The sequence below is a fragment of the Brettanomyces nanus genome, chromosome 2 (assembly GCF_011074865.1).
Source record: "Brettanomyces nanus chromosome 2, complete sequence".
In the NCBI taxonomy this organism is placed as follows: domain Eukaryota; kingdom Fungi; phylum Ascomycota; class Pichiomycetes; order Pichiales; family Pichiaceae; genus Brettanomyces; species Brettanomyces nanus.
Window position 1 is genome coordinate 325666 of NC_052375.1, and position 21609 is coordinate 347274.

The following is a 21609-nucleotide window of genomic DNA, read 5'->3' on the forward strand; positions in this document are numbered from 1 at the left end:
GTCACTTCTTTAATGAAAGCTTCTTGACAATTTCGTCAAGTTTAAAACTACTGGATCTACTTCGGTTGATACTGGGGTTTCCTAACTGCTGCGAAGTTGTAGTAGATGACCTCGATCTAATGGTGGATCGTCTGACTTTGGCACGAACTTGAGGACTTTTCAAATCTTGATGTACCAATGCAGGTGAATCAACTAGTCTGTCCGGTTTCACGTGTCTGAACACCTGTGAAACTGGTCTTAGATAAATAGATGCTAACGTACCAATACAAAGGTTGAGTTCTTCACAGACATCCGGCGATAATGCATCTGTCTCAGTGTTGAGCTTGAGAAGTCTTGGTTTGATAATATCGATGGCGTTGGGTAGCTTTGCCGAGAGAAGTCTCCAATAAAAATAAGCTCTTTCACGAAGATCCGGATGGTTAGTATTCTGAGTAACGTCTTTCAAAGTATTTTCAACCAATCCCTGTAATTCCTTGTTGTAAGGCTGACAAACATGGGCTTTTATAATTGCAGTTAGCAAGGCAAGCTGAGTCTCCGTAGGTTCTTCGAGCATATTTGCAGCATACTTCTTGAGTAGATAGATGGAGTCAGAGATAGACGAACTATATTCACCAAGGATCCATATAATTGAAGTCTTTGATTCCGGTTCAGTAATAAGATCAACCCTATCGACAAGAAGATGAGTCAAATGGTCGAACTTTCCTGGGTACTTCCGTAGTATGTCTCTGGCTACAATGGCCACCTCTTCGACAACATACGGAATCGAATTGGAAATCAAATCGGCCAAAACAGAGACGCACTTGTCACTGGTGGCATCTATTTTCACGGCCAAGTTTCCTATAGCCCTGATGGACTTTCTCACCATTTGTACGTCAATTTCTAATGCATACTCCTGCAATTCAGCAAGAACCATGTCCATATTTTCCTGGCAAGCCAGAAGAAAGATTATCTCTAACTTTGTGTCCTTAATATAGAGTAAGTCATCGTATTGGCAAAAGAACATTCGTATATCCAAGTCCATTAGAGCCGGTTTGTCCAATAGTAAGAGAATGACGTTTCTCATAGCCAAGAACTGGATTTCGGCAGGTTTCAGCAACAAATTTGCTACGGCACCAGATATGGATTGGGGAAGCACTGGGAAAACGTCTAAAACGTTGTCTACGTAGTGAGAAAGATAGACTACCACTTTGAGAGCGTTCAGAACGATGGATGAGTTCTCTGATTGCAAATAAGGTAGCACGGTATCAATGAGATGAGCCGCCGTCTTTAGATCCTGCGAAATAAACGACAATAGAGAGCTGAGGATCGATACCTGTGACCATTCGCCGCAACCGGTGAGGCTATTGGCCAATTTAACAGCATGATTAGAGTCGATGCTAAGTTTAAGAGTATCAGATTTGTCAGTAATTTCTCTCAAGGCACTCAAAGCAGCAGATACAACACTCGCATCGTCTTCCTCGGCCAACATATCGTTCAACAACATCAGAAGACGGCGGTTTGATTCCGGGTCCCGCTTTTCATTTACATTAAAGATCTCGGCAACGGCATAAGCTGCTGTTTTGCGTATTTTCCCGCTTATTTCGCGCTGTAAAGACTCCTCTAGAATGGGGACAAGACTATTGAGATAGTTGGCAATGTGAATTGATGCCATTGTACGAATTGCTAGACATGTGTCGTTGTCAGAGGTCTTTTTGTTTGTCTCATAGTCGTTCACAATGAACGGTAAAGCGTGCAAAGTCTCCTCCTGTTTATGTCTCCAATAATTGGTAAGATAGAAATAGCACAGCTGCTTGATTTCACTATCAGTTGGACCAAGGTCGCTGAGGATCTTGGTTACTTGACTGATCAACATAATAACCTCGTTATCACCAACAGACATGTTGATGATGATCTTCTTAAGTATGGTTTTACGATAGACCGAGGACTTTGGTTTTTTCTCATAATTGTTGAGCTCTGTGAGTATGTCTGATGCTTTGACTCTCGTGTAGAGTTTTGAGTCGCCCATGGTTGAGAGGTGAGAAGAGAGTCAAGAGAAGAGAGTCAAGAGAAGAGATGAGAAGAGCCGTGCTTGAGGTGACATGGCTGCAGGTCTACCGCGAAGAAACTGCGATCGCCGTACCCCGTGGAATTTCCCCCCCCCCCCCCCCTACGTCTCTATCTAAACTATCATACATTAACTACGTTTTAACAAACTCCTTATATGCCAATGCTGCTGCTGTTTCGGATACGCCTCTTTTCCCTTCCTCCACGTCAATGGAGTCCGTCATTGGCGGAGACTCTGTAACGATAGAACTACTGTTAGTGTTACTATTATCGCCAAAGTCATCGACCGGATCGTACTCGAGATAGTCTGGAGACATGAGCTGGTTTCTGTCGTAGAGTAATCCATCTCTGAACGTCTCGACTATCGAACCAGTACCATTCCATCCCTTGGACATCTTCACATGAACCATCTCTTTGAACACTTCAACCCATTCGTACGAGGACCAGTGCTGTTCCATAGAGTTCTTAATGTTCAACGATACAAGATCATAAGCATTCTGCATGTCCAAATACTGAGTATGCGGAAGTTGCGGAAATCCAAATAATAGAGAGTTGCTCTCTTCTCTACTGGCTGAGAATTTCTCGGGTCTCCCATATAAATGGAATGCATTCATGATTGGAATAAGTGATCTAATCATCGTCTCACAAGGTGAGACAGATCCGTGGGTCTCTGGGATCAGATAGCAAAGCTTTGTTTGAAGAATATTCAAATTCTTCATCTTCTGTGGCCGCTTCGCAAATCCTGCCTCAGAGTGGGAGGACGCCAGCGACACTCCCGAATCTGTATGACGATGAGATAGGCTGAATGAACTCTCTCTAGGTTTAGCCCAAGAACTGTTTCTCGAATGTCTTAGCGAACTCGATGATAATCTCTTTGAAAGTGATTTACTAGTTGATCTAACTACTTCATTATCTGTGTTCTCGTTGATGATCTTCTGTAGCAACTGATGGTTGATATAACAATCCCCCCAAATTCTGATGAGCGCATTGTTATCGATATATTCCGGACTCTCTGGATACAGCGAATAGCAGGACCTTCCATTTGTGACGGACGCTAGAAGATTCTTCTTGGACGTATTAGAAGAGATATAAATCTCAACTTTACCCGTCCTAATGGATCCATCTGCATTTTTCTTACCACCTCTTTTAATCTTATTAGAAAGATGAGAAGGAGGAATGGTCACTACGTAACAACGAACCCATTTGTCATTGATAAAGGGGAATCTCAGAATGCACCACTCTTCATGAGAATGCTGGTTGTTGGGGTCAAGAAGAGTCCTAATATCGGAGAAATTAACGGCTTTCGAGGAGAGAAGAGCACCAGTGAAGCTTTCCTGCAACTGCTTGAACTCGCATTGTGATAACAACAAGCCTGCAAAGAGGTAATCTAGATCTTCATCTGTTTCTGTGCGTATAAAGTACGATTTTTCATTGGTGATTTTGATTTTGAGGTCAAAAAAGGTTTTACTACGGAAGAATTCGAGTTCCGAGTCCGAGATGTTGATGATTATGGGTTGCGTGGAGTCGGTGGAGCCAGTAGAGCCAGTAGAGCCGGCGTAGCCAGCGGAATTGGTGGAACCAGTGGAATCGGTTGTTCTGGGAGAAGCAATGCCAGTGAAGCCAGTAGTTCTAGGGGAACCAAGGCCAGTGAAGCCGGTCATTCTTGGGGAACCGGAGCCAGCAGCCCCCAGATGAGGCCAAATGGCTAGATCCGTACCAATAAGTTTGATCAAGGCAGGACGCCAGATGATAGTAGAGGTAGATTGTACAGAGATTTCAGCAGTAGAACTGTCAGCATCATCTGCAGGGACTCTGACGCTGGCCTCAAAATAGCAGCGAGACTGCTGAGCATGGATAAGAGTAACTATGGGCATCAATTCATCAGGAACAACGGTGGTGATGGGGGAGTTTCTTGATTGGGCACCACCGGTGCTGGTCGCCCGAATTATACTTTTCAAAGAACCACTAACAGTACGCTGAGTAGAGCCATGGGAAGCTGAAGAGAAGTTTCTAGGACGACCATAAGAATCGCTCAGAGGAATAGGCGAAGCTGGATTCGAAGAACTCAACGCTTCTTTTGGAGCTGAAGAATTAGACGAACTCAAAGATGATGAATGAGACGACTTCTTCAGACCAGGGTGTCTTTTAAAAAGACTCAGAAAGGGCATTGAAGAAGGAATTGAAAAATAAGGAAGTCAAAAGAAGGCGAACAGGATAAGATAAGTATAAATAGCAGAATATAAACGAGCCCGAAATATTTCAGTATGACGTAGTGAAGGAAGCAGACGGTACGGCTTGCCAGGGGTTAAGGGGGCTGGGGCTACGGGGGGGATTCGTTGGGTAGGAGGCTGAGAGGCAGGTGCTGGGCAGGTGCTGGGCCGATAGCACAATTACCTAACTTTTGCTCTACCTTCTACTTAGACTAGGTTCAACCAAGGCCCTACTTAGTTTAAAATCGAATAAACTTGGGGATCCCGGTAAGCTTGGGGATTAAGGTAAGCCTGGGGATCCCGGTAAGCTCGGAGATCCCAGTAAGCCTGGAGACCCCGGTAAGCTTGGAGATCCAGAGTTCGCGGATCTGCCGGTAGATTGTCCTACCCGGTAGCTTTCCCCCCACTTCACTTACTTCAACTATGAGCACTCATTTGCTTGCTCACTTGCTTGCTGGTAAGCACCTCAATGATCCACGCAGTCCTAATCTTCAACCAAAACGGAATTGCCCGCCTAACTCGTTTCTACACCCCGGTGGACATTCGGACCCAACAGTTACTTTTACAGCAGGTGTTCCAATTAGTGATCAAGCGATCCGACTCTCAGTGCTCGTTCGTTACCCCTCCACCACTTCTTGAAGACTACGAGGAAATCAGAGTCATCTACAGACGCTATGCGACTCTCTATTTCGTCTTTATAGTGGACCAGCAGGAATCTGAGTTGGGTATATTGGACCTAGTTCAGGTCTTCGTACAGGTCTTGAACCGTTGTTTCAAAAATGTCTGCGAATTGGACTTGGTGTTCCATTGGCAGGTCCTACAGGCTGCTTTAGAGGAGATAGTACAGGGTGGAATGGTAATAGATACGAATATAAATAAGATAGTGGCGGCTATTGACTCGGCCAATAACCAGGAGGAGTCCACTTCTGCCACTGCACTGTTTGGCGCTTCAACAGGTAATTTCTTCACCAGGTGGGCTACAAAGTGACCCCAGGTGCTACCACCATCCTACCACCACCACTTGCTACCACCACTCGCCTTCTTCATCCCCTCCTTCTCCATCCCCTCCCTCCTCTTCGCTTCCTCCTTCATGCTTTCTAGTTCAAGCTTAGTCTTCTCTTCCGCTCTGGCCTTCTCTATAGCTTGCTTCTTTACCAACATCGACTCCGAAGTCTTCTTAAAATCCGGGTCCCAAGGAGACTGAATATCGCCAGTCTTCCAGATCGGATCGTTCGAAGCTGACGTCCTTTTAACTACTTTAATCAACTCTTCTTGCTCTTTCATTCGAAGCTCTCGATTCTTCTCAACATCCGCCCTTAGCTCGGGTGACATCTGGGCAAGCATCTGTTCCGGACTTGGCGTAGTAAACTTGAATAAAACAACTCCTAATCCAATTATTCCTCCTCCCCAAATCAACGACTTTTTCAATAACGTTTTGGTAATTGGATCCATCTTGCTTTCTTTATTGCTTTCTTAAACAAGCACTAACTCGCGAGCCTAAGCCTACGTAGGGCCCTTCCTTGGTCATTTATATAGTCGCGAATTTTAAATCTATTAATCTACCTAATTACTTGACGTCTTCATCACTAACCATTTCCTCAATATCTCCCATTTCAATGTCTCCATCTAAATCCTCATATCTTCTTTCTCCATACCCTAATCTTGTCAATATACTACTTAACATACTTCTATTCTCATCCGGTTTATCCGCAAAGTCCTCGGAAGATCTTGTACTTTCTTCCGATCCATCTGACCAGTGAACTCTCTTCTTCTTGGTCTTTTTTGAACCCGTTGACTTTATTAGTGATGACTTAGGTGGCCTCTGTCCTGCAAAGTATATGTAGATGAAGTAGATATCCGCTATTGCAAATATCACTATACCCACCTCCAAAAGCGTATGACTGGTGGCTGATGATTCAACTGCCGTGTTCTCAATGTCTACTCCATGCACTGGTGTCACAATAACTCCCTCGTGGTAGCTATTTCCAGCTACCACTTGGTACATTATATCCAAAAGTCCTAGTGATACTTCAGGAAGATCGTACGGAACCATATGTGATGAGTTATAGACTCTCACATAAGTAAGGTTCATTTCATTGCGCACTGAACCAACAGAGTTCCCGCTGTACGTCCAATCCCAAGTCTCGGATTCGTTGGAAAAGCCCATTTGGCCTCCTCCTATATCGAGTTTCTCTATCATCATCTCTGTACCCATATAATTGCATATGATGTCCTTGTCTCCATTGAAAAGCATCACTGGAACCTCCGTAAGGAGATTGGGGAGTAAATCAAACGCTTTGGCGGATTTCTTTGGCGAAAAAAGTGAAGAAACCCGGTTGTTACATTCTGTCCATTCCTTTTCGTGCTTCAAGTTGAGTGATTTATGGACTTGTTCCAAGTTTAAATAATTCTGTGTAGACGGTAGAATCTCCGGCCAGTTACTTCCACATGCCGGATAGCTATCTTGTTTTCTGTAATCGTAGACGTTGTAGCAAGTACCCCTATCCTGCTGGTTTTTGGCCACTCTAGTGGCTCTGGTGAATACGTCGAGCACTTTATCGCATTGTGTCTTTTCAAACTCGTCGTTTTGTGGATCGTTAATGGCATTCTGACACCTTTCATGCTGTGAAAGAAGACGTGCCATCAAAGGATTCGTACTATCTATCAAATTGTGCTGCATGGCAAATGGGACGTATGAAAGAGATTGAATATCCGGCTCGATCCATCCATTTCCAATGAGTAAACCTTGGATATTCATCTTAAACCCACCATCTTTCTTTACTTCCTTTAATATGGCATCTGCAAAATATGGAATGTATTGACCCGCATAAGATTCCCCTGCAATCCACACCTTCCTGGTGGCATCTCCAGGGAATAGACGTAGGTACTCCTTCAAAAATTCCACTATATGCTGCGAAGCCTCAGTTAACTCCGTGTCAAAATTGACCTCTGTATACGCAAATCCCGTTCCAATAGGCTGATCAATAAATAATAAGTCTGCAGAGTCAAGCCACGTTCCGTTGTTATAAGCCAACTTCGAACTGTCCTTGGAATCGGGTCTAAATGGACCTATCTCCATCATGGCACCATCCATAGACGAACATCCCGGTCCTCCATTAAGCCAAATAACCAAACTATCCGTAGGAGCCGTTTCCTCTTTACTGAACCTCCAAAAAAAGAGCCCCGTGTTGTTTTCAGAGGAAAGGTCCAATTGGCCTGCGTGCATAGTAGGAATAAGAGACTCGGGTATATTCGATATACCAGGAAGGCCTTTAACTAAGTACTGTGAGCCTTCATCAATGGGGATGCCCAAAACAGCAGCTATTAGCGAGAACAACAGTAATCCAGCAAGTGTAAGGCTCATTGTAGAGCAACCTAGCAACAAGAACAGACAAAGGATATAATCAAATCAAAACTAAATCAAGCAGCATAGCCTCAATCGCATACTGCCCATTGCAAAATCGACGATTCGACGCGTCGATACTACTTGAAGCTTCTTCCTTGAGTTAGCTTAACTACCTATACTAGTTCTTAAATAGCTTCCAGTCTTGCACCTTAAGGGTGTCCAGGATCCTGATTACGACCTCTTTCGCCACATTGATTCTCCTGAGAGCTAGATTTCCTGCCAAACTTTCTCCGCTCAAAACCTCCTTAAGGTCTTCAATCTCGCTCTTTTCATCGAATGGGATGTTGTAGCTCACTAGTAGGTCTGTTCCCACATTCTTAAGTCTTATAAGTGCCAAAATTAAAACTAATGGCGTCTCATCCCGTCCCCATTTCTTTGCCTGTTCCCCGGAAACAATCCATCCACAATAATCCTCCGGGAAATTCCTGGCATGGGCATTCCTATCTTGCTCTAAAATAATGCTGTCATTCTGATCAGCGTCATTCAATTTGCAGACTTCCCTAAGATGAGAGTCAATCGCACTATCATCGCTACAATCAACTCTTTCCATTAGATCGATGATAATGGCATCGTTCTTGCTCAAAACTTTCGAGTCATGGCATACATACACCTCTTGAGTATCCGGGATTTGACGGAACGTTGATGCATCAATCAACCCTTCTGGTAAATCAACCGTAATGGCTCCTCCGTATAGTGACTTGCTTTGAAAATGCATAATGAGTAAAGTGATGATGAGATTTGGAAAAAGTCTATCGTTAATCTGTGATCACGAAAAATTAGGTCTTCACCCAAAGTCTGGCCAGGGGAGATAGTTTTCTATTGTTAGGAAACTTTGAAATACACGAAAATCTTTTTTCTCTTTATTACATACGTTTTCCAACATTGTTCTCTAAATGATATAATTTGTAACTTAACAGGGTCACCGTATTTGAAATTAAAGGAAAAATAATAAACGAATTCTATCATATTGATCTAATATTATACTGTTTCATACAGACCATTTTAACGTAACCTGCAGGTTTGGCCGAGTGGTCTAAGGCGTCACGTTTAGGCCGTGATATCGTAAGATGCGAGAGTTCGAACCTCTCAGCCTGCAGTAGTATTTTTGCTTCAAGCATTTGTATTTTTATTCAGAGTATCTGGATAATATATGCTTCGTTCTTTTACAACAGCTGCCAGTATATCCATTGAAATTTGTCATGTTTTGTAATATTTCTAGAGGCATAGCACGATCTTTGAGTGGCGTTGGGAGAAAGGGAGGTGTGCCACGTAGCATTTGTGGTGGCCGATTTTACCACACACAGCAACAACAAGGAAAGTTTAGTCGTTATGGATTGATGGTGGCCGGTATTTCTCTTGTCGGTGCCACTGGAGTGAGTATTGTTAAGTATCAAGAGGCTGCAAGGACTACAGAAGAGGCCAAGGATATGGATGAAGAAACTGTCAAGATGGTCAAGGAGGGAGCAGCAAAGGCCAAGGAGGCTGCTGCGGAGGCCAAGAAGGCTGAAGCCGAGTCGGAGGCTGAGAATGAGACTGACACCGGTGAAGGGAGTGAGGGTGGACAGACTTCGTTATAGGGATGCCTCCGTTACGTTATCTCTTAGAATGAATACAATTGATGATCAATACAGGCAAAACAGTAATTCCCTTATTTCACACATATAATATATGCCATTTTCCAAAGCCGATAAATATTTTCAGCAAGTAAAAAAAAACACCTTAAAGCGCAAGAAAGAAGTAAAGTACCAAGTAGAAAGAACACTCGGTCAGAAAAAGCCGTTAAATCCGATGTAGTGTAATGGCTATCACAGGTCCCTCTCACGGTCCAGATCTGGGTTCGATTCCCAGCATCGGAAATATTTTTTAAAAGGTTCATTCATATTTTTGCATACTTTACTTACTGAGGGATCTCCAAGAGAAGCTTACCGGAGGTTTTACGGCCTTCAAGTTCCTTAACTGCCGTCTTGTACTCGGAAAGAGGATAGACCTTGTAGATGGAGATGTTCAACTGCTTGTTATCGATAAGATCGAAGAGCTTCTGCAAATAATACCGGAACTCTTCAGGCTCAGCGATATAGCCAAATAACAGAGGCCTTAACACCTTCAAGTTCTTTTTAGCGAGTCTTGAGATGTTTAAAGGAGGAACAGCACCAGATGAATTACCAAACGACACAAATGTTCCCTTTCTGGCCAAGACAGCTAGAGAAAGCTCGGCTGTATCCTTACCAACGGAATCAAAGGAAGCAGAAACACCCTTATTCTTTGTAAACTCCATAATCTTGGCAACGAGTTGATCCTGAGACAACTTAGAGGAGTTTAGCAAGTACTCGGCACCTGCTTCTTTGGCCTTCTGCAACTTGGCATCTGTAGAAGCAATAGCTATGACATGCGCTTTCTTCTGCTTACTTAACAACTGGTCTAGAATTAGACCAACTCCACCTGCAGCAGCCGTGACAAGAATATAGTCATCAGGCTGGACATTGTATGCTTCGTTGATGAACGTGAGAGCAGTAAGTCCTTGTATTAGAGAGGCCGAGTATAACTTCATCTTCTCATCGTCGGCTTTGGCATCCAACTTGATCAAGTTACCGACAGCAGGATACTTCGTGTACTGGGCGAAAGTAGAGCCTGATAAATAGGTAACCTTATCACCCTGTTGGAAGCCTTTGACGGCACTTCCAACTCTGACGACAACACCAGTAGCTTCACGACCCAATACATAAGGAGTCTTTGCCGGATAAAGACCAGTCCGAAAGTAACCTTCAATGTAATTGATACCAGCGTATCGATTTTTAATGAGCAACTCGTTGTCTGCTATCTTTGGGATGGCAAAATCCACATATTCTAGCACTTCTGGTCCTCCTGTCTTATTAAATAGGACGACTTTTTGAGAAGAAGGAATCGAAGAAGGAATTGAAGACATGGTTCGAAGGAAAGAACAAAGAGATGATGATTATTAATTAGTTCAGTTCTGTTCTTTTTTAGTGCGGGGACCTCCTTATTTATATACGATTTTTTCATGCGGTGTCTTGACCTTGCTCTTTCTGTGGCCTTCTTCCTCTCAATGCTCTTTATTACCCTTTTGGCCTCAATTGTGGCGGCAAGCACGTTTGAAGAATATCCTCCCGATTACAAGGTAACTTTGGGAAGTGATTGGATCAACAAAGATGACGTTCATCCATATCTATATACTATTAGGGACGACAACTTTCAATATGCATGCAATATCAGTACGCCATCTTATTTTAAGGATGTAAATCTGTCCAGAAGCATCAATACAACTCATTTGGACTTGCAGAAGAAGGATGCCATACAGGCCATTAAAAACTTTAACAAGGTCCACGAAAACCACTGCATATATAGCGAGTTGGGTTACTGGTCATACAGAGCATGCTTCTCCCGAGGCTTCACCCAATTTCATTACACTGGAGATCGTTCTAAAGTTCATGAACAGCTCCAAACAGATCCTTCTATTCCGTCTCATCGACTTGGATATATGAAGGACGATCTATTCTCCAAACTGTCGGACTTTGAGTTTGTCAAGTCCAGTGACGGGTCTCGATATTTGAGTCAGTTGGTATACAATGGCTCTGTCTGTGACCTTACGGGTAAGGAAAGATCTGTATTTGTTCAGTACAGATGCGCTCCAGAGTATTCTGTACCGGTGATTACCGATGTCGATGAATTAAAGACTTGTCAGTACAGAATGGTGATCTCTTCAGCCGAATTGTGCCAGTATCCGGTTCTTAAACCTCAGAACTACGTCACAGAGGCAAACATCTCTTGCAATCCAATAAGAGAATCCAATTCCAATTCAGATGCTCATTTACTTGCAATTCACGAGAAATTGGACTTGTCTACACTTGATCTACAGCCAATAGGCGATGGTATCTTCTTGGGATCGTTCCAGAATCAAGCTTTACCCATGCTTCCTCGCATTTTGGTCACCAATAGGAAATATTCAAGTCTAGAAAACGACTTTTTGACTGATGTAGGTCAGGCTTTCATGAATATGATGAAAGCAAATAGAGTGTTCACTCCTCCAGGTGTTTCTCCTGCAAGACCCTTAAAAAAAGGTGACAAATTCGAATACGTTACAGAGGTCTACGGTCTTAACAGGGAGTTCATTGCCAATGTTGCCATAGAACAAAACGAAAACGATTTTTTGGTCACCTACTTTACCGACTTTGGCTCCGCCAATGACAATTTTGTAGAGTTTACTGCAGGAGATACAACTGCATAATACATCTTATATACTAACGTCTTCTTCTGTTTCTCGACGACCCACCATACCTTCCGTAGTGACTGTTTCCTCCAAACGATGCCGGCAACATACCAGTATAGTTGTGCTGCAAAACAGGTAGTCGCGTGCTGAGCTTTAGGTTGAGCTTGTCTGGATTGATGTCCTTACTTCTAAGAAGTCCCGTCATGAGTCTTTTAAGTCTGTGATATTTCTCAACTTCCTGCTTCGACGTTCTGAGTACCTTGTACTCAGCATGGCTCATATCTGCTCCTTGCTGAGCCTGCCGAACAAACAGTTGCTGCTGAGCTGCCAGCTGCTGCTTCTGGAATGTGATTCTCGATTTCCGGAGATGATTCAACTCTAACATTAGCTTACTAATCTCTTCTTGAACTCCATCATCTGCTATCACATCTTTTTCATGCTCATCAATTTTATTTCCGATATTCCATTTGAAGAGATTACCCAAATCAATTGGTTCTTCAGACTCTTCATCAGAGTCACCAACAGCTTTCTCAGCCTTCTCTGCTTCCTCAGCTTTCTCAGCCTTCTCTGCTTCCTCTGCTTCCTCAGCTTTCTCATCAGTCTTTTCCTTCTTCTCCCGCTTGGCTTCCTTGAACTTCTCAAATCCAACCTCTTGCATCCAAGTTAATCCCTTCCACTCATTGGAAACAGTAGACTTACTTTCATCATAAGAAGGAGCAAACGAAAAGTTCATATCATAATCTCCATTCTTCAACCATTGAGGAGATGTCAGACGAAGCCAATTTGGATGTATGTATTCCTGTAAAACTTCTCGAACATCAGAAACAGGTTGTTGCGACACAGGCGAAACGAATGTCAACTTCTCTGGAGTCACAGAATCCAGGTTAGGAACAATCTTCACCAAATTTACCCCAAGTCCTGCATCTATCACCGGCTCTCTATCATCCAACTCGGATTTCTTCTTATTGAGTGAAGTGAAGAGGGGAAGATTTCCAGCTGCAACTATCGAAAGTGCCTCTCCTGCTTTGTCAATGTACGTTCCAGTTATTAGTTCGAAATCTCGTGCCAATGCTTCCTCCAGACTTGTTTCCATTCCAAATCCCGACTCTTCAGTTTCATCCTCACCTTCTTCTTCACCCTCTTTCTCTTCCTCTTCCTCTTTCTCCTTCTCCTTCTCTTCCAACATCTTTCTTTTCTGTTGCTTCTTCTTCTCGTTCTCATCTTCATTATCCTTTTTCATCTCATCTTCAACAGTCAAGCCCAATCTTAAACATTCTCTTAGTAACAACTCAGAACCAACTCTGAAAAATGTATCAACCTTGCCATACAAATCCAAATCATCTTCAACTTGAACCATTTTAATCACACTTGCAATCTTCAAGTCATGAAACATCTCGTACACTGTCTTATACTCCTTGCTCTCGAACTTTTCCTCAATAGAGGTCGAATTCTCTAATTTTGGCTGACCAGAAGGTTCAGAATCATCACTCACCTCATCTTTCAGTGAATCCATATACCTTAATATCGAATAATTGATCTTTCTTACATTATCCTCAAAAAAATCTTCCTTTAATGGTATCGATACCGAAAGGATCCCCGTTCGCTTATCCAGCCCCTTCAACACAGAAAACCAATCAACAAAGAAGTTATGGAATTTCGCTTTAGTGAAAGCCATGCTTATCCGGTATATATATGTATATCTATAAAATCAAGGAGAAGAACAACAAGCTTGGCGACCTCAACAGGCGAAATAGTTCTTAGAAACCAAAGGAGACAAAACTACGCCACATCTTAGACGACAAAACTACGCCACCATTCAGGCAACGACCCAAGTTCCTCTAACCTTCTTCTGGGTCACCTTAGCGGCAGGTAGATCCCATCCAACTCCACCAGTTCCGATATTTGCACCAAATCTTGGAACCACGTAGCACACTCTTTCCGTAGCAGATATACTTCTGGGAGCATATGGATTACCCAACGGCTTGGAAAATGTCACCAATCCACTATGCTTACCAACATTGGCTAAGGCTCTATCCTTGATATCATTGAGAGGCTTAATACGTAACTTTCTAGATCCATTTTTGGATGCTTCGGAACTAAATTGAAGAGTCTGATAAACCAAGTAATCCGGTGGGACTTCGCCACTTTGTACTAGAATAGACGAAGGATGAATGTAGACGAAAGGATCATCATCCTCTTTTGGATGATCAACAGATGGGAACAAAGTTAAGTACGGAATGTTGATGATTCTTGTGTTGCTGGTCACCTTAAGTTCACTATTGATCACGTCTGCTCTCACAGCGATCTGATCAATAAATCCTGATGCAACCATTTGCTTAATAGCTTGAACCTGCTTCCCATTTGGTTTATCAAGCTTTAGGTCACCCTCTTTGACACGTGAAGCAGCCAAAGAGTCTCGACTTGTGTTAATCCTCACAATGTAAGTTAATTGCTTGCGTAACTTACGAATCTCGTTCATGAGTTTGCTGCTAAGAAAGTTTTGCCTATAAAACTCATCTCTCTGTTGAGCACCTACATGGTCCGAAGAACATACTGCAAACAGAAGCCTCAACGAATCGCTAAATTTGTCCAAACTTCCAAACATCTCTCTAGATTTGTTGAACTTTGACAAGATTTGACGCCGACGCTCAATCTGAATTTGATCTTCCACAACCTCATCTTCTTCTTTCAACTCATGCATCTTGATACCCAAATCGAACTCAGATAAAAATGGATCTCCAACAGACAATGCAGAAACTAGCACAATCACGTACGGTAAACACTTCTGCTGATTACCAATAAGCAACATCTTTGAGAACCTTGGGGAGACCGGGAACAAGCTCATCTTCTTTCCGAACTCGGTGATTCTTTTCTCGTCGTCCAATGCCCCCAAATAATGAAGCAATTTCTCGGCTTTATCAAGTATATGCCGACTTGGTGGTGTAGGAAAGGGAAAGTTCACTATATTGTCAATACCCATACTCTTCATAGTGAGCACAACACTTTCCACAGGCATTCTAAGTATCTCAGGTCTGGAAAATTGAAGAAAATCACTCTCAAATAGAGCAGAAGAATAGATCCTGTAACAGTGTCCTGGTCCTGTTCTACCTGCTCTACCGGAACGCTGATCCGCACTAGCCTTAGATATCCATCCCACTTCAAATAACTGAGCTCCAGTATCCTCGTTGAATTTTCTTTCCTTGGATCGACCGCTATCAACCACATATCTCACTCCTGGAATGGTCAAAGACGTCTCGGCGACGTTCGTTGCAACAACGCATAAACGTGAGCCTTGGGGAGGTTCTTCAAACACCCGCATCTGCTCCTTAGTAGGTAGCAAAGAGTATAAAGGAAGAACATACAATGGATCTTCAGCCGTCTGATCTTCTTCCAACGTCTCTTCAAACCCTTCTTCTTCTTCTTTTTCTTCTTCCTCCTCTTCGTTATCCTCATAATCATCCACCATTTCCTCTTCATTAGCGTCCAACTCAATCTCTTCTACCTCGACATCGGCATTTTTGGAGTTCACCAGGACATCAGGAACCTCATTATAAATCTGTCCTGCATCTTTCGGGAATGGGTACTCCTTCCTAAGTCTCTTTACCATAGTGTTGATCTCAGCCTTACCTGTAAGAAACACCAATATAGCACCTTTGGGTAACCTCCTGTGAATTTTACACGTTTTTCTAAACGCCTCCTCCATGTAATTGAATACTGTTCTTCGATTGAAATGAACAGACACAGGATACTGTCGGGCATCAACTTTCAAAACAGGAGGTACCACAGGGAAAAGAACTTTATTTTCACTGAAATCACTCACACGTAACGTGGCAGACATGACAACCAACTTTAATACTTTATATTGAGCAGGATCTTTCTGATGATACTGTCGACGAAGCCTCAAAATTCGACTGAGCATACCAATAAGAATATCCGTATTGACACTTCTCTCATGAGCCTCATCAATGATGATTGCAGAGTAATTGGTGAGCAGGAAATCGGACATCATCTCTCTAAGTAGCACACCATCAGTCATAAACTTCAACGCAGTCTGCTTCTTCACATTACCATCAAATCTAATCTGATAACCGACCCGATCACCACAATTTCCCATCTCTTTACAAACTCTATTGGACATAGAAACAGCAGCAACTCTTCTAGGTTCAGTTATACCAATCATACCGGCAGTCTCTGAATTTTTACTTCCATAACCAGATTCAAATAGAAACTGAGGAACCTGAGTGGTTTTACCAGAACCAGTTTCTCCACAAATGATTACACAATCGTTGTTATGAATAGCATCCATAATCTTATACTCTTCTCCATATACTGGTAGTTGAATTCTGGCAGCCTGAATATCTTCTGACCTTTCTACTTCAACGGTAAATATCTTTCTATCCAAATTCTCATTAAGTGGAATAGAATTACCGTCAACTTTAAGTCCATCGTCAAGATCCTCAGATCGAACCAAAGGCTTATAGTTTGATGATACTGCCGGTACCACCATTTCATGACGTCCCTCCATTTTCTTCACCTGCTGTTCTGCCCAGATTTTGAAGTCTCGTGACCTAGAAGCACTGTCATTAGGCACTGGCACTTCATTAGACACGGGCACTTCATTAGACACTGGCACTTCATTAGGCACTGGCACTTCATTAGGCACTTCATCGTCTTCATCCTCAACCACCTCATCGTCCTCATCCTCACCGTCTTCATCCTCACCCTCCTCATCCTGCGAACTCTCAAAATCACCCTCCTCTTCAAGCTTCTTCGCATGCTCTTCTTCTGCCTCAATTCTAGCTCTCCACGTATACTTCTTCTTATGTCTCTTCACAATCTTAGGCAAGTTACTAAACCCCAAACCGTTTCCAAATCCCCCTTCAGGAACATTAAACTTAGAAACATCGTCTGTCGATTTGAATTGATCGTCATTGTCTTCGGATTCATCCAACTCGTCTTCCCAGCTTCTCATATCTCTCTTTTCATACAACATATCCTTGGTGTTCTCGTCCCCTTTACCCTCCTTTTCTAGCTGTAATGCATTCTGAAGCCTTTCTCTCTTAGTTTCCTTGCCTGTACCAATCAATTTGGCAGACTTAAGTATAGATGAATCCATCCTAGTCTCTTCAAGCTTTTTCAATAAGATCTCCTTCTCCTCTCTTCTTAGTTGATGTTCGATATACTTATTCAATCTCTTCTTCTTTTGCTTCGTCAATTTCTCCTTGTGCTGTTCTCTTAACTCATCTTTTAATCGTCTTTTTCGTTTATTCTTCTCTTCTGATACTTCTTCACTCCCTGATTTATTCACCTTTTTGCTTCCAGAATCATCCCCCTCTTCACCATGAGTCTCCGTCACCTCATCACACGCCTTTCCATAGAATTTCCGAACCATTCTATAGATATATTCAACTGTAAAGAGATGAAGATCCCTTTTGAAGATGATAGGGTTTTTTTTTTTCACTTTGTCTCGAAATTTTTCTCTTGTTCAAAGCCATCAATCAGGCTTCAGCCTTGAATCACATCCAATCAACCAGCAAAAGGACAATATGACTTCTTCCGACTACGGATCGTTGGATTATCGAAATGTTCGGCGAATCAAACTTGGAAGGTTTGAATTCGATACATGGTTTAGTAATTCTGCACTATTTCTACCCACCGAACCGGAGTTGCTTGCATATAAGGCTATAGAGAGTGGTATTAAATTGTCTAGCTCGCATAGAAAACGACTGGATTATGACGAATTGAAGAAAACTTGGATAGATACGCTTCATTTCTGTCCATATTGCTTCAAATATACAGAGGACTCCTTACAGATGGCTAAACACACGGCCGGATGCAGGCTTAAATCACATCTACCAGGCAAAGTCATGTACTTCGACGGTGATTCAACTATAAGAAAAATCAAGGCATCTAGACACAAACTCTTCTGTCAATGTATGTGTCTTTTGGCCAAATTCTTCCTTGATAATAAATCAATATTCTTCAATATCGACTACTTTGATTTCTACGTCATCTACAAAGTGCTCGATGGTGTGTCCGCTCCAATGGGGTTCTATTCGAGGGAATTGCTCTCTTGGGAGAATAATAATCTTTCGTGCATCATGGTGATTCCTTGTTACCAGAAACAACATCTAGGTACCAAACTGATTGACTTCTCGTACTGTTTGTCTCGCTATCAACAAATGATCAGTGGGCCGGAGAGACCGTTGTCTCAATTAGGCAGAATCACCTATCTAAGGTATTGGAGTAGTCGACTATGTATAGAGTTCCTTTACGGGTCTCTTACTCGATTTAAAGTAGTTACGCTGAAGTTGATTAGTGCTAAAACTGGGTTCAGAGAGGAGGACATTCTCATGGCTTTGGATTTCATGAAGAGCTTTTTGGAAACAGGTGTCAAGGATCCTTACACCATCCACCCCACCACCCACTACGATGATGATGACGACGACGAATTAGTCTTGCTCGACGAACAGTACAGACTCTACATAGACAAATCTCGACTGAAACAGTGGGTTATCGATCATCAGATCAAAGATGGACAAGTCCTTAAGAGGGACAGACTAATCTTGTACTAAACTTTGCTAACTAATACTAATTCTGATCTCATTTTTTGAATAAACTCTGGATCTCCTCAATACGCTTCTTTCTTCTCTCCTCATCATTCAATGTAAGTGCTTCTCCTAGTCTATTCTTCTTCTGCTGAATCTCCAACATTCTTTCCTCAATACTGTCCTGCATGATAAATCTAATCACCTTCACACTTTTGGTCTGTCCCACTCTATGTAGACGATCAATGGCTTGAAATTCCACTGCATTATTCCAATGGGGATCCAATAGAAATGCTTTAGAAGCCACAGTAAGGTTTAAACCAACACCCCCTGCTTTAAGACTGATTAGCAACACGCTGATATTTTTGCCTTTGACATCATCATCTTCAAAGCTCTTAAGAACGTTGGTCCTCTGCTCCATTCCTAATCTCCCGTCAAACTTCAAAACGTGGAAGTCATTTCCATATTTTCCCAATTCCTCCTCAACAATGTCCAAGAAGCTCGTGAATTGTGAAAAGACAATCACATGATCACCCGGCGACTCCTCTTTGATCTGCTCTAGATGTGAAATAAGTGCATTGATCTTCGAAGACTTACCGTAAGGATCAAAAGATCTCACAAGATAGTTTCTATCCACTTCGTATACCTGGGTTAATAACACGTCTGCTTTTTCATCGTTTCCCCTTACAAACTGCTTGGCAATCGTCCTAAAAAGACGGCTTTTCTTGATTTCTGATCGGCACATAGGACATAGAACTTGCTCCTTATCGTGACTCTCCTGAAAGTCAAAATGCTCTTTAAGACATCCCACACAGAAGCAATGCTTACATTCTGTTATGACACAGCTTTTGATGTCGATAGGTCCAGTACAAATCGAACATTCCACCCCTTCCAACGTGGGATAGAGTGAATAGATATCTACTTTAATCTTCTTCATCTCTTCAATGCTCATTTTACCCTTAGCCTCCTTAACCTCAATCTCCCTGATCAGAGCAAGTGCTTCCTCATCAGATTCATTAGTGATAGACTGCTGTACAACCTTATCTTCAGCATCAGGATCACCCTGATCTTGAGACTTGATTAGGTCTATATGATCACACACTTGCCTAAGACGAAGAAGATGTGTTAAAATCGAAGAGTAATTCTTCAACAACAGTCCTCTTCGAAAGTTCTCGTTCAAAGTACTAACGGCACGTTCCTTCAACCAGTTGTAAATCACTTCTTCCTTCTCGTTGAACCTCAACCTTTCGATAACCACCTCTTTTGGAGGCAATTCTACCAATAGTTTTCCATTCTTATCCCTTTGATTCTTGGTTCGTCTTAGTAAAATAGGATCAAGAATTGATTTGAGCAAATTGAAGGCCAAAGGAAGGTCTTCACCAGTCTCAAAAGGTGCCGTGATAAAGTGCTTCCATAGAGAATGGTTGGCCCAAGGTTCAAATTCAAGAAATCGGATCAGTGAGTACAAATCCTCTAGTCTATTCACTATTGGAGTACCTGTAAGAAGCCATCTTCTCGAGGCCTTCAATGAGTATGAAGCTTTAGCCGTTTTGGTGGATCTATTTCTGATGGTATGACCCTCATCTAGAATAATCCTAAAGAATTTAACTGAAAAGAGACCCTGAACCTGAGATCTAGTTTCTAATCTTGACCACTCACTTTGAATCGTACCATAAGTAGTCAATATAACCGTTGGAGGAACGTTCACACCTTTCTGACAGAGCAAACCTTTGAGGTTATCTATAGTGTCTGCTCCATAATAGATAAAGCATCTATTTTTGATTTTATTATTGACTCGATTGAACTCTTTCTCCCATTGAGATAATAACGCCATAGGAACAACGATAAGAGTTGTTCCATAAGCATAATTAGGTAAAATATGCGTATCCACACTATCCATCGGACATTTAAGCACTAAAGATAACGTGGTGATGGTCTTACCAAGTCCCATTTCATCAGCTAAGATCCCTCCCATACAATCCGACCTAATAACAGGTTTCTCAACTGAACAGCTGCCATCGTATAGGTTCAAATAGAACGAATTACTGTCACCATCTCTCTCGCCAACCAGTTTGGTGATTCGCTTGGGAGCAATGGGCCAACGATACTCTCTCCATAGAGGATTAATCACCTCATTATCATCTTTAGTATCTGATTTCACCTCTTCCAGCTCTCCTTCACGTTGAAGCATCCAGCTAAGTCCATGCTTCTGATAAGGTCTTAGAGTTAAATTGAAATCACATGGTTCGGTTTCAGGAAGCTGCGATTCCAAAGAATTTGACTGCGTTGACTTGTACAAGTCTCTAAGTTGGTCGAGTTCTAAGTTCTGCCCCAAAGATACCACTTTATGACCTTTATTCAGCTGTGGAGATTGCAACTGAACCAAGTCAAACAGCCTTAAAACACCAGAGCGACGTCCAATCGTCGCATCATCGAGACTCTTGTCACCCTTGGACCCGGAGAATGCCCTAGTAAATGCATCAGCTTGAGAACTCACACTCTCTGGAAACAAAACTGATGTCACAAAGCAATCTGCCTGCATTATAAAAGTATCTCCTATGTGTAAGATACCATCAGGAAGATAAACAGGATCCAATATCAAGTCTATGTAATGTCCTTGAAGCAACAGTCCGACACTGTGAGCTGCTGACTCGTTAAATCGACCGATCTCTCGCTTGTACCCTGTTTTCTCATCCAGTTGGTCCACATAAACCACCTCAAAATGACCCGGGTGAGTCACAGTGACATATTTAGTTTCGCCTATGCTTGCAGAGCCAAGTGTAGTTCTTGTACACCAACAGTCGATTTCTATAGTGCCAATATATCGTTGCCAAGTGCTCTCAGAAGTCTTGGGCTTCTTTTTATACTGAATATCAGGAACATATTGCTTGCGTTTCGTAGCAGTGATCTGATAAACATCCGGACTATCCAAATATGCATTGGCTGCCTTCTCTAGAGGATGCGCAGAGTATAGAAAATCATCGTAAAGTCTGTGTATGGACATCTCAGAGATCTGTCCTAAAGCTGCTGAAATCCCAGCCTTAAACTCGGCGAAACTCAGTACATTTTTGGAGGGCTCACTATCATCGCCGTCGGAATCCAATACCACAATTGGTTCCGTTGTAGTCTGTAAAGAATGATCAAAAAACATGGATAAGAGAAAGGCAAGTTAACGCC

General features: G+C 42.4%; 12 protein-coding genes and 2 non-coding genes across 14 annotated transcripts; 5 read left to right on the forward strand and 9 right to left on the reverse strand.

The window, feature by feature from the left end:
• Nucleotide 1: 1 nt before the first annotated feature.
• FOA43_002125 (uncharacterized protein) lies at nucleotides 2–2005 on the reverse strand (the record flags this gene model as incomplete). The annotated part of the gene is made up of 1 exon (XM_038922428.1): nucleotides 2–2005. The coding sequence occupies one exon, from the start codon at nucleotides 2003–2005 to the stop codon at nucleotides 2–4; it is 2004 nt and encodes a 667-aa protein (XP_038778356.1).
• Nucleotides 2006–2177: 172 nt separating this feature from the next.
• Nucleotides 2178–4688, reverse strand: FOA43_002126 (uncharacterized protein; the record flags this gene model as incomplete). Its single annotated transcript, XM_038922429.1, has 2 exons — nucleotides 2178–4126; nucleotides 4685–4688. 2 exons carry the CDS (start codon nucleotides 4686–4688, stop codon nucleotides 2178–2180), a joined length of 1953 nt encoding a protein of 650 aa, XP_038778357.1.
• Nucleotides 4689–5261: 573 nt separating this feature from the next.
• On the reverse strand, nucleotides 5262–5705 carry FOA43_002127 (uncharacterized protein; the record flags this gene model as incomplete). Its single annotated transcript, XM_038922430.1, has 1 exon — nucleotides 5262–5705. One exon carries the CDS (start codon nucleotides 5703–5705, stop codon nucleotides 5262–5264), a length of 444 nt encoding a protein of 147 aa, XP_038778358.1.
• Nucleotides 5706–5820: 115 nt separating this feature from the next.
• Nucleotides 5821–7617, reverse strand: FOA43_002128 (uncharacterized protein; the record flags this gene model as incomplete). Its single annotated transcript, XM_038922431.1, has 1 exon — nucleotides 5821–7617. One exon carries the CDS (start codon nucleotides 7615–7617, stop codon nucleotides 5821–5823), a length of 1797 nt encoding a protein of 598 aa, XP_038778359.1.
• Nucleotides 7618–7777: 160 nt separating this feature from the next.
• FOA43_002129 (uncharacterized protein) lies at nucleotides 7778–8374 on the reverse strand (the record flags this gene model as incomplete). The annotated part of the gene is made up of 1 exon (XM_038922432.1): nucleotides 7778–8374. One exon carries the CDS (start codon nucleotides 8372–8374, stop codon nucleotides 7778–7780), a length of 597 nt encoding a protein of 198 aa, XP_038778360.1.
• A 299-nt stretch (nucleotides 8375–8673) lies between these two features.
• Nucleotides 8674–8755, forward strand: FOA43_002130. Its single transcript has one exon. It is a non-coding gene; the product is annotated as a tRNA-Leu (tRNA).
• A 103-nt stretch (nucleotides 8756–8858) lies between these two features.
• FOA43_002131 (uncharacterized protein) lies at nucleotides 8859–9236 on the forward strand (the record flags this gene model as incomplete). The annotated part of the gene is made up of 1 exon (XM_038922433.1): nucleotides 8859–9236. The coding sequence occupies one exon, from the start codon at nucleotides 8859–8861 to the stop codon at nucleotides 9234–9236; it is 378 nt and encodes a 125-aa protein (XP_038778361.1).
• Nucleotides 9237–9443: 207 nt separating this feature from the next.
• On the forward strand, nucleotides 9444–9515 carry FOA43_002132. Its single transcript has one exon. It is a non-coding gene; the product is annotated as a tRNA-Glu (tRNA).
• A 41-nt stretch (nucleotides 9516–9556) lies between these two features.
• On the reverse strand, nucleotides 9557–10582 carry FOA43_002133 (uncharacterized protein; the record flags this gene model as incomplete). The annotated part of the gene is made up of 1 exon (XM_038922434.1): nucleotides 9557–10582. The coding sequence occupies one exon, from the start codon at nucleotides 10580–10582 to the stop codon at nucleotides 9557–9559; it is 1026 nt and encodes a 341-aa protein (XP_038778362.1).
• Nucleotides 10583–10723: 141 nt separating this feature from the next.
• Nucleotides 10724–11902, forward strand: FOA43_002134 (uncharacterized protein; the record flags this gene model as incomplete). Its single annotated transcript, XM_038922435.1, has 1 exon — nucleotides 10724–11902. One exon carries the CDS (start codon nucleotides 10724–10726, stop codon nucleotides 11900–11902), a length of 1179 nt encoding a protein of 392 aa, XP_038778363.1.
• Nucleotides 11903–11915: 13 nt separating this feature from the next.
• FOA43_002135 (uncharacterized protein) lies at nucleotides 11916–13559 on the reverse strand (the record flags this gene model as incomplete). Its single annotated transcript, XM_038922436.1, has 1 exon — nucleotides 11916–13559. The coding sequence occupies one exon, from the start codon at nucleotides 13557–13559 to the stop codon at nucleotides 11916–11918; it is 1644 nt and encodes a 547-aa protein (XP_038778364.1).
• Nucleotides 13560–13700: 141 nt separating this feature from the next.
• On the reverse strand, nucleotides 13701–17276 carry FOA43_002136 (uncharacterized protein; the record flags this gene model as incomplete). The annotated part of the gene is made up of 1 exon (XM_038922437.1): nucleotides 13701–17276. One exon carries the CDS (start codon nucleotides 17274–17276, stop codon nucleotides 13701–13703), a length of 3576 nt encoding a protein of 1191 aa, XP_038778365.1.
• Nucleotides 17277–17430: 154 nt separating this feature from the next.
• On the forward strand, nucleotides 17431–18459 carry FOA43_002137 (uncharacterized protein; the record flags this gene model as incomplete). The annotated part of the gene is made up of 1 exon (XM_038922438.1): nucleotides 17431–18459. One exon carries the CDS (start codon nucleotides 17431–17433, stop codon nucleotides 18457–18459), a length of 1029 nt encoding a protein of 342 aa, XP_038778366.1.
• Nucleotides 18460–18487: 28 nt separating this feature from the next.
• On the reverse strand, nucleotides 18488–21583 carry FOA43_002138 (uncharacterized protein; the record flags this gene model as incomplete). Its single annotated transcript, XM_038922439.1, has 1 exon — nucleotides 18488–21583. One exon carries the CDS (start codon nucleotides 21581–21583, stop codon nucleotides 18488–18490), a length of 3096 nt encoding a protein of 1031 aa, XP_038778367.1.
• Between the last annotated feature and the right edge of the window lie 26 nt (nucleotides 21584–21609).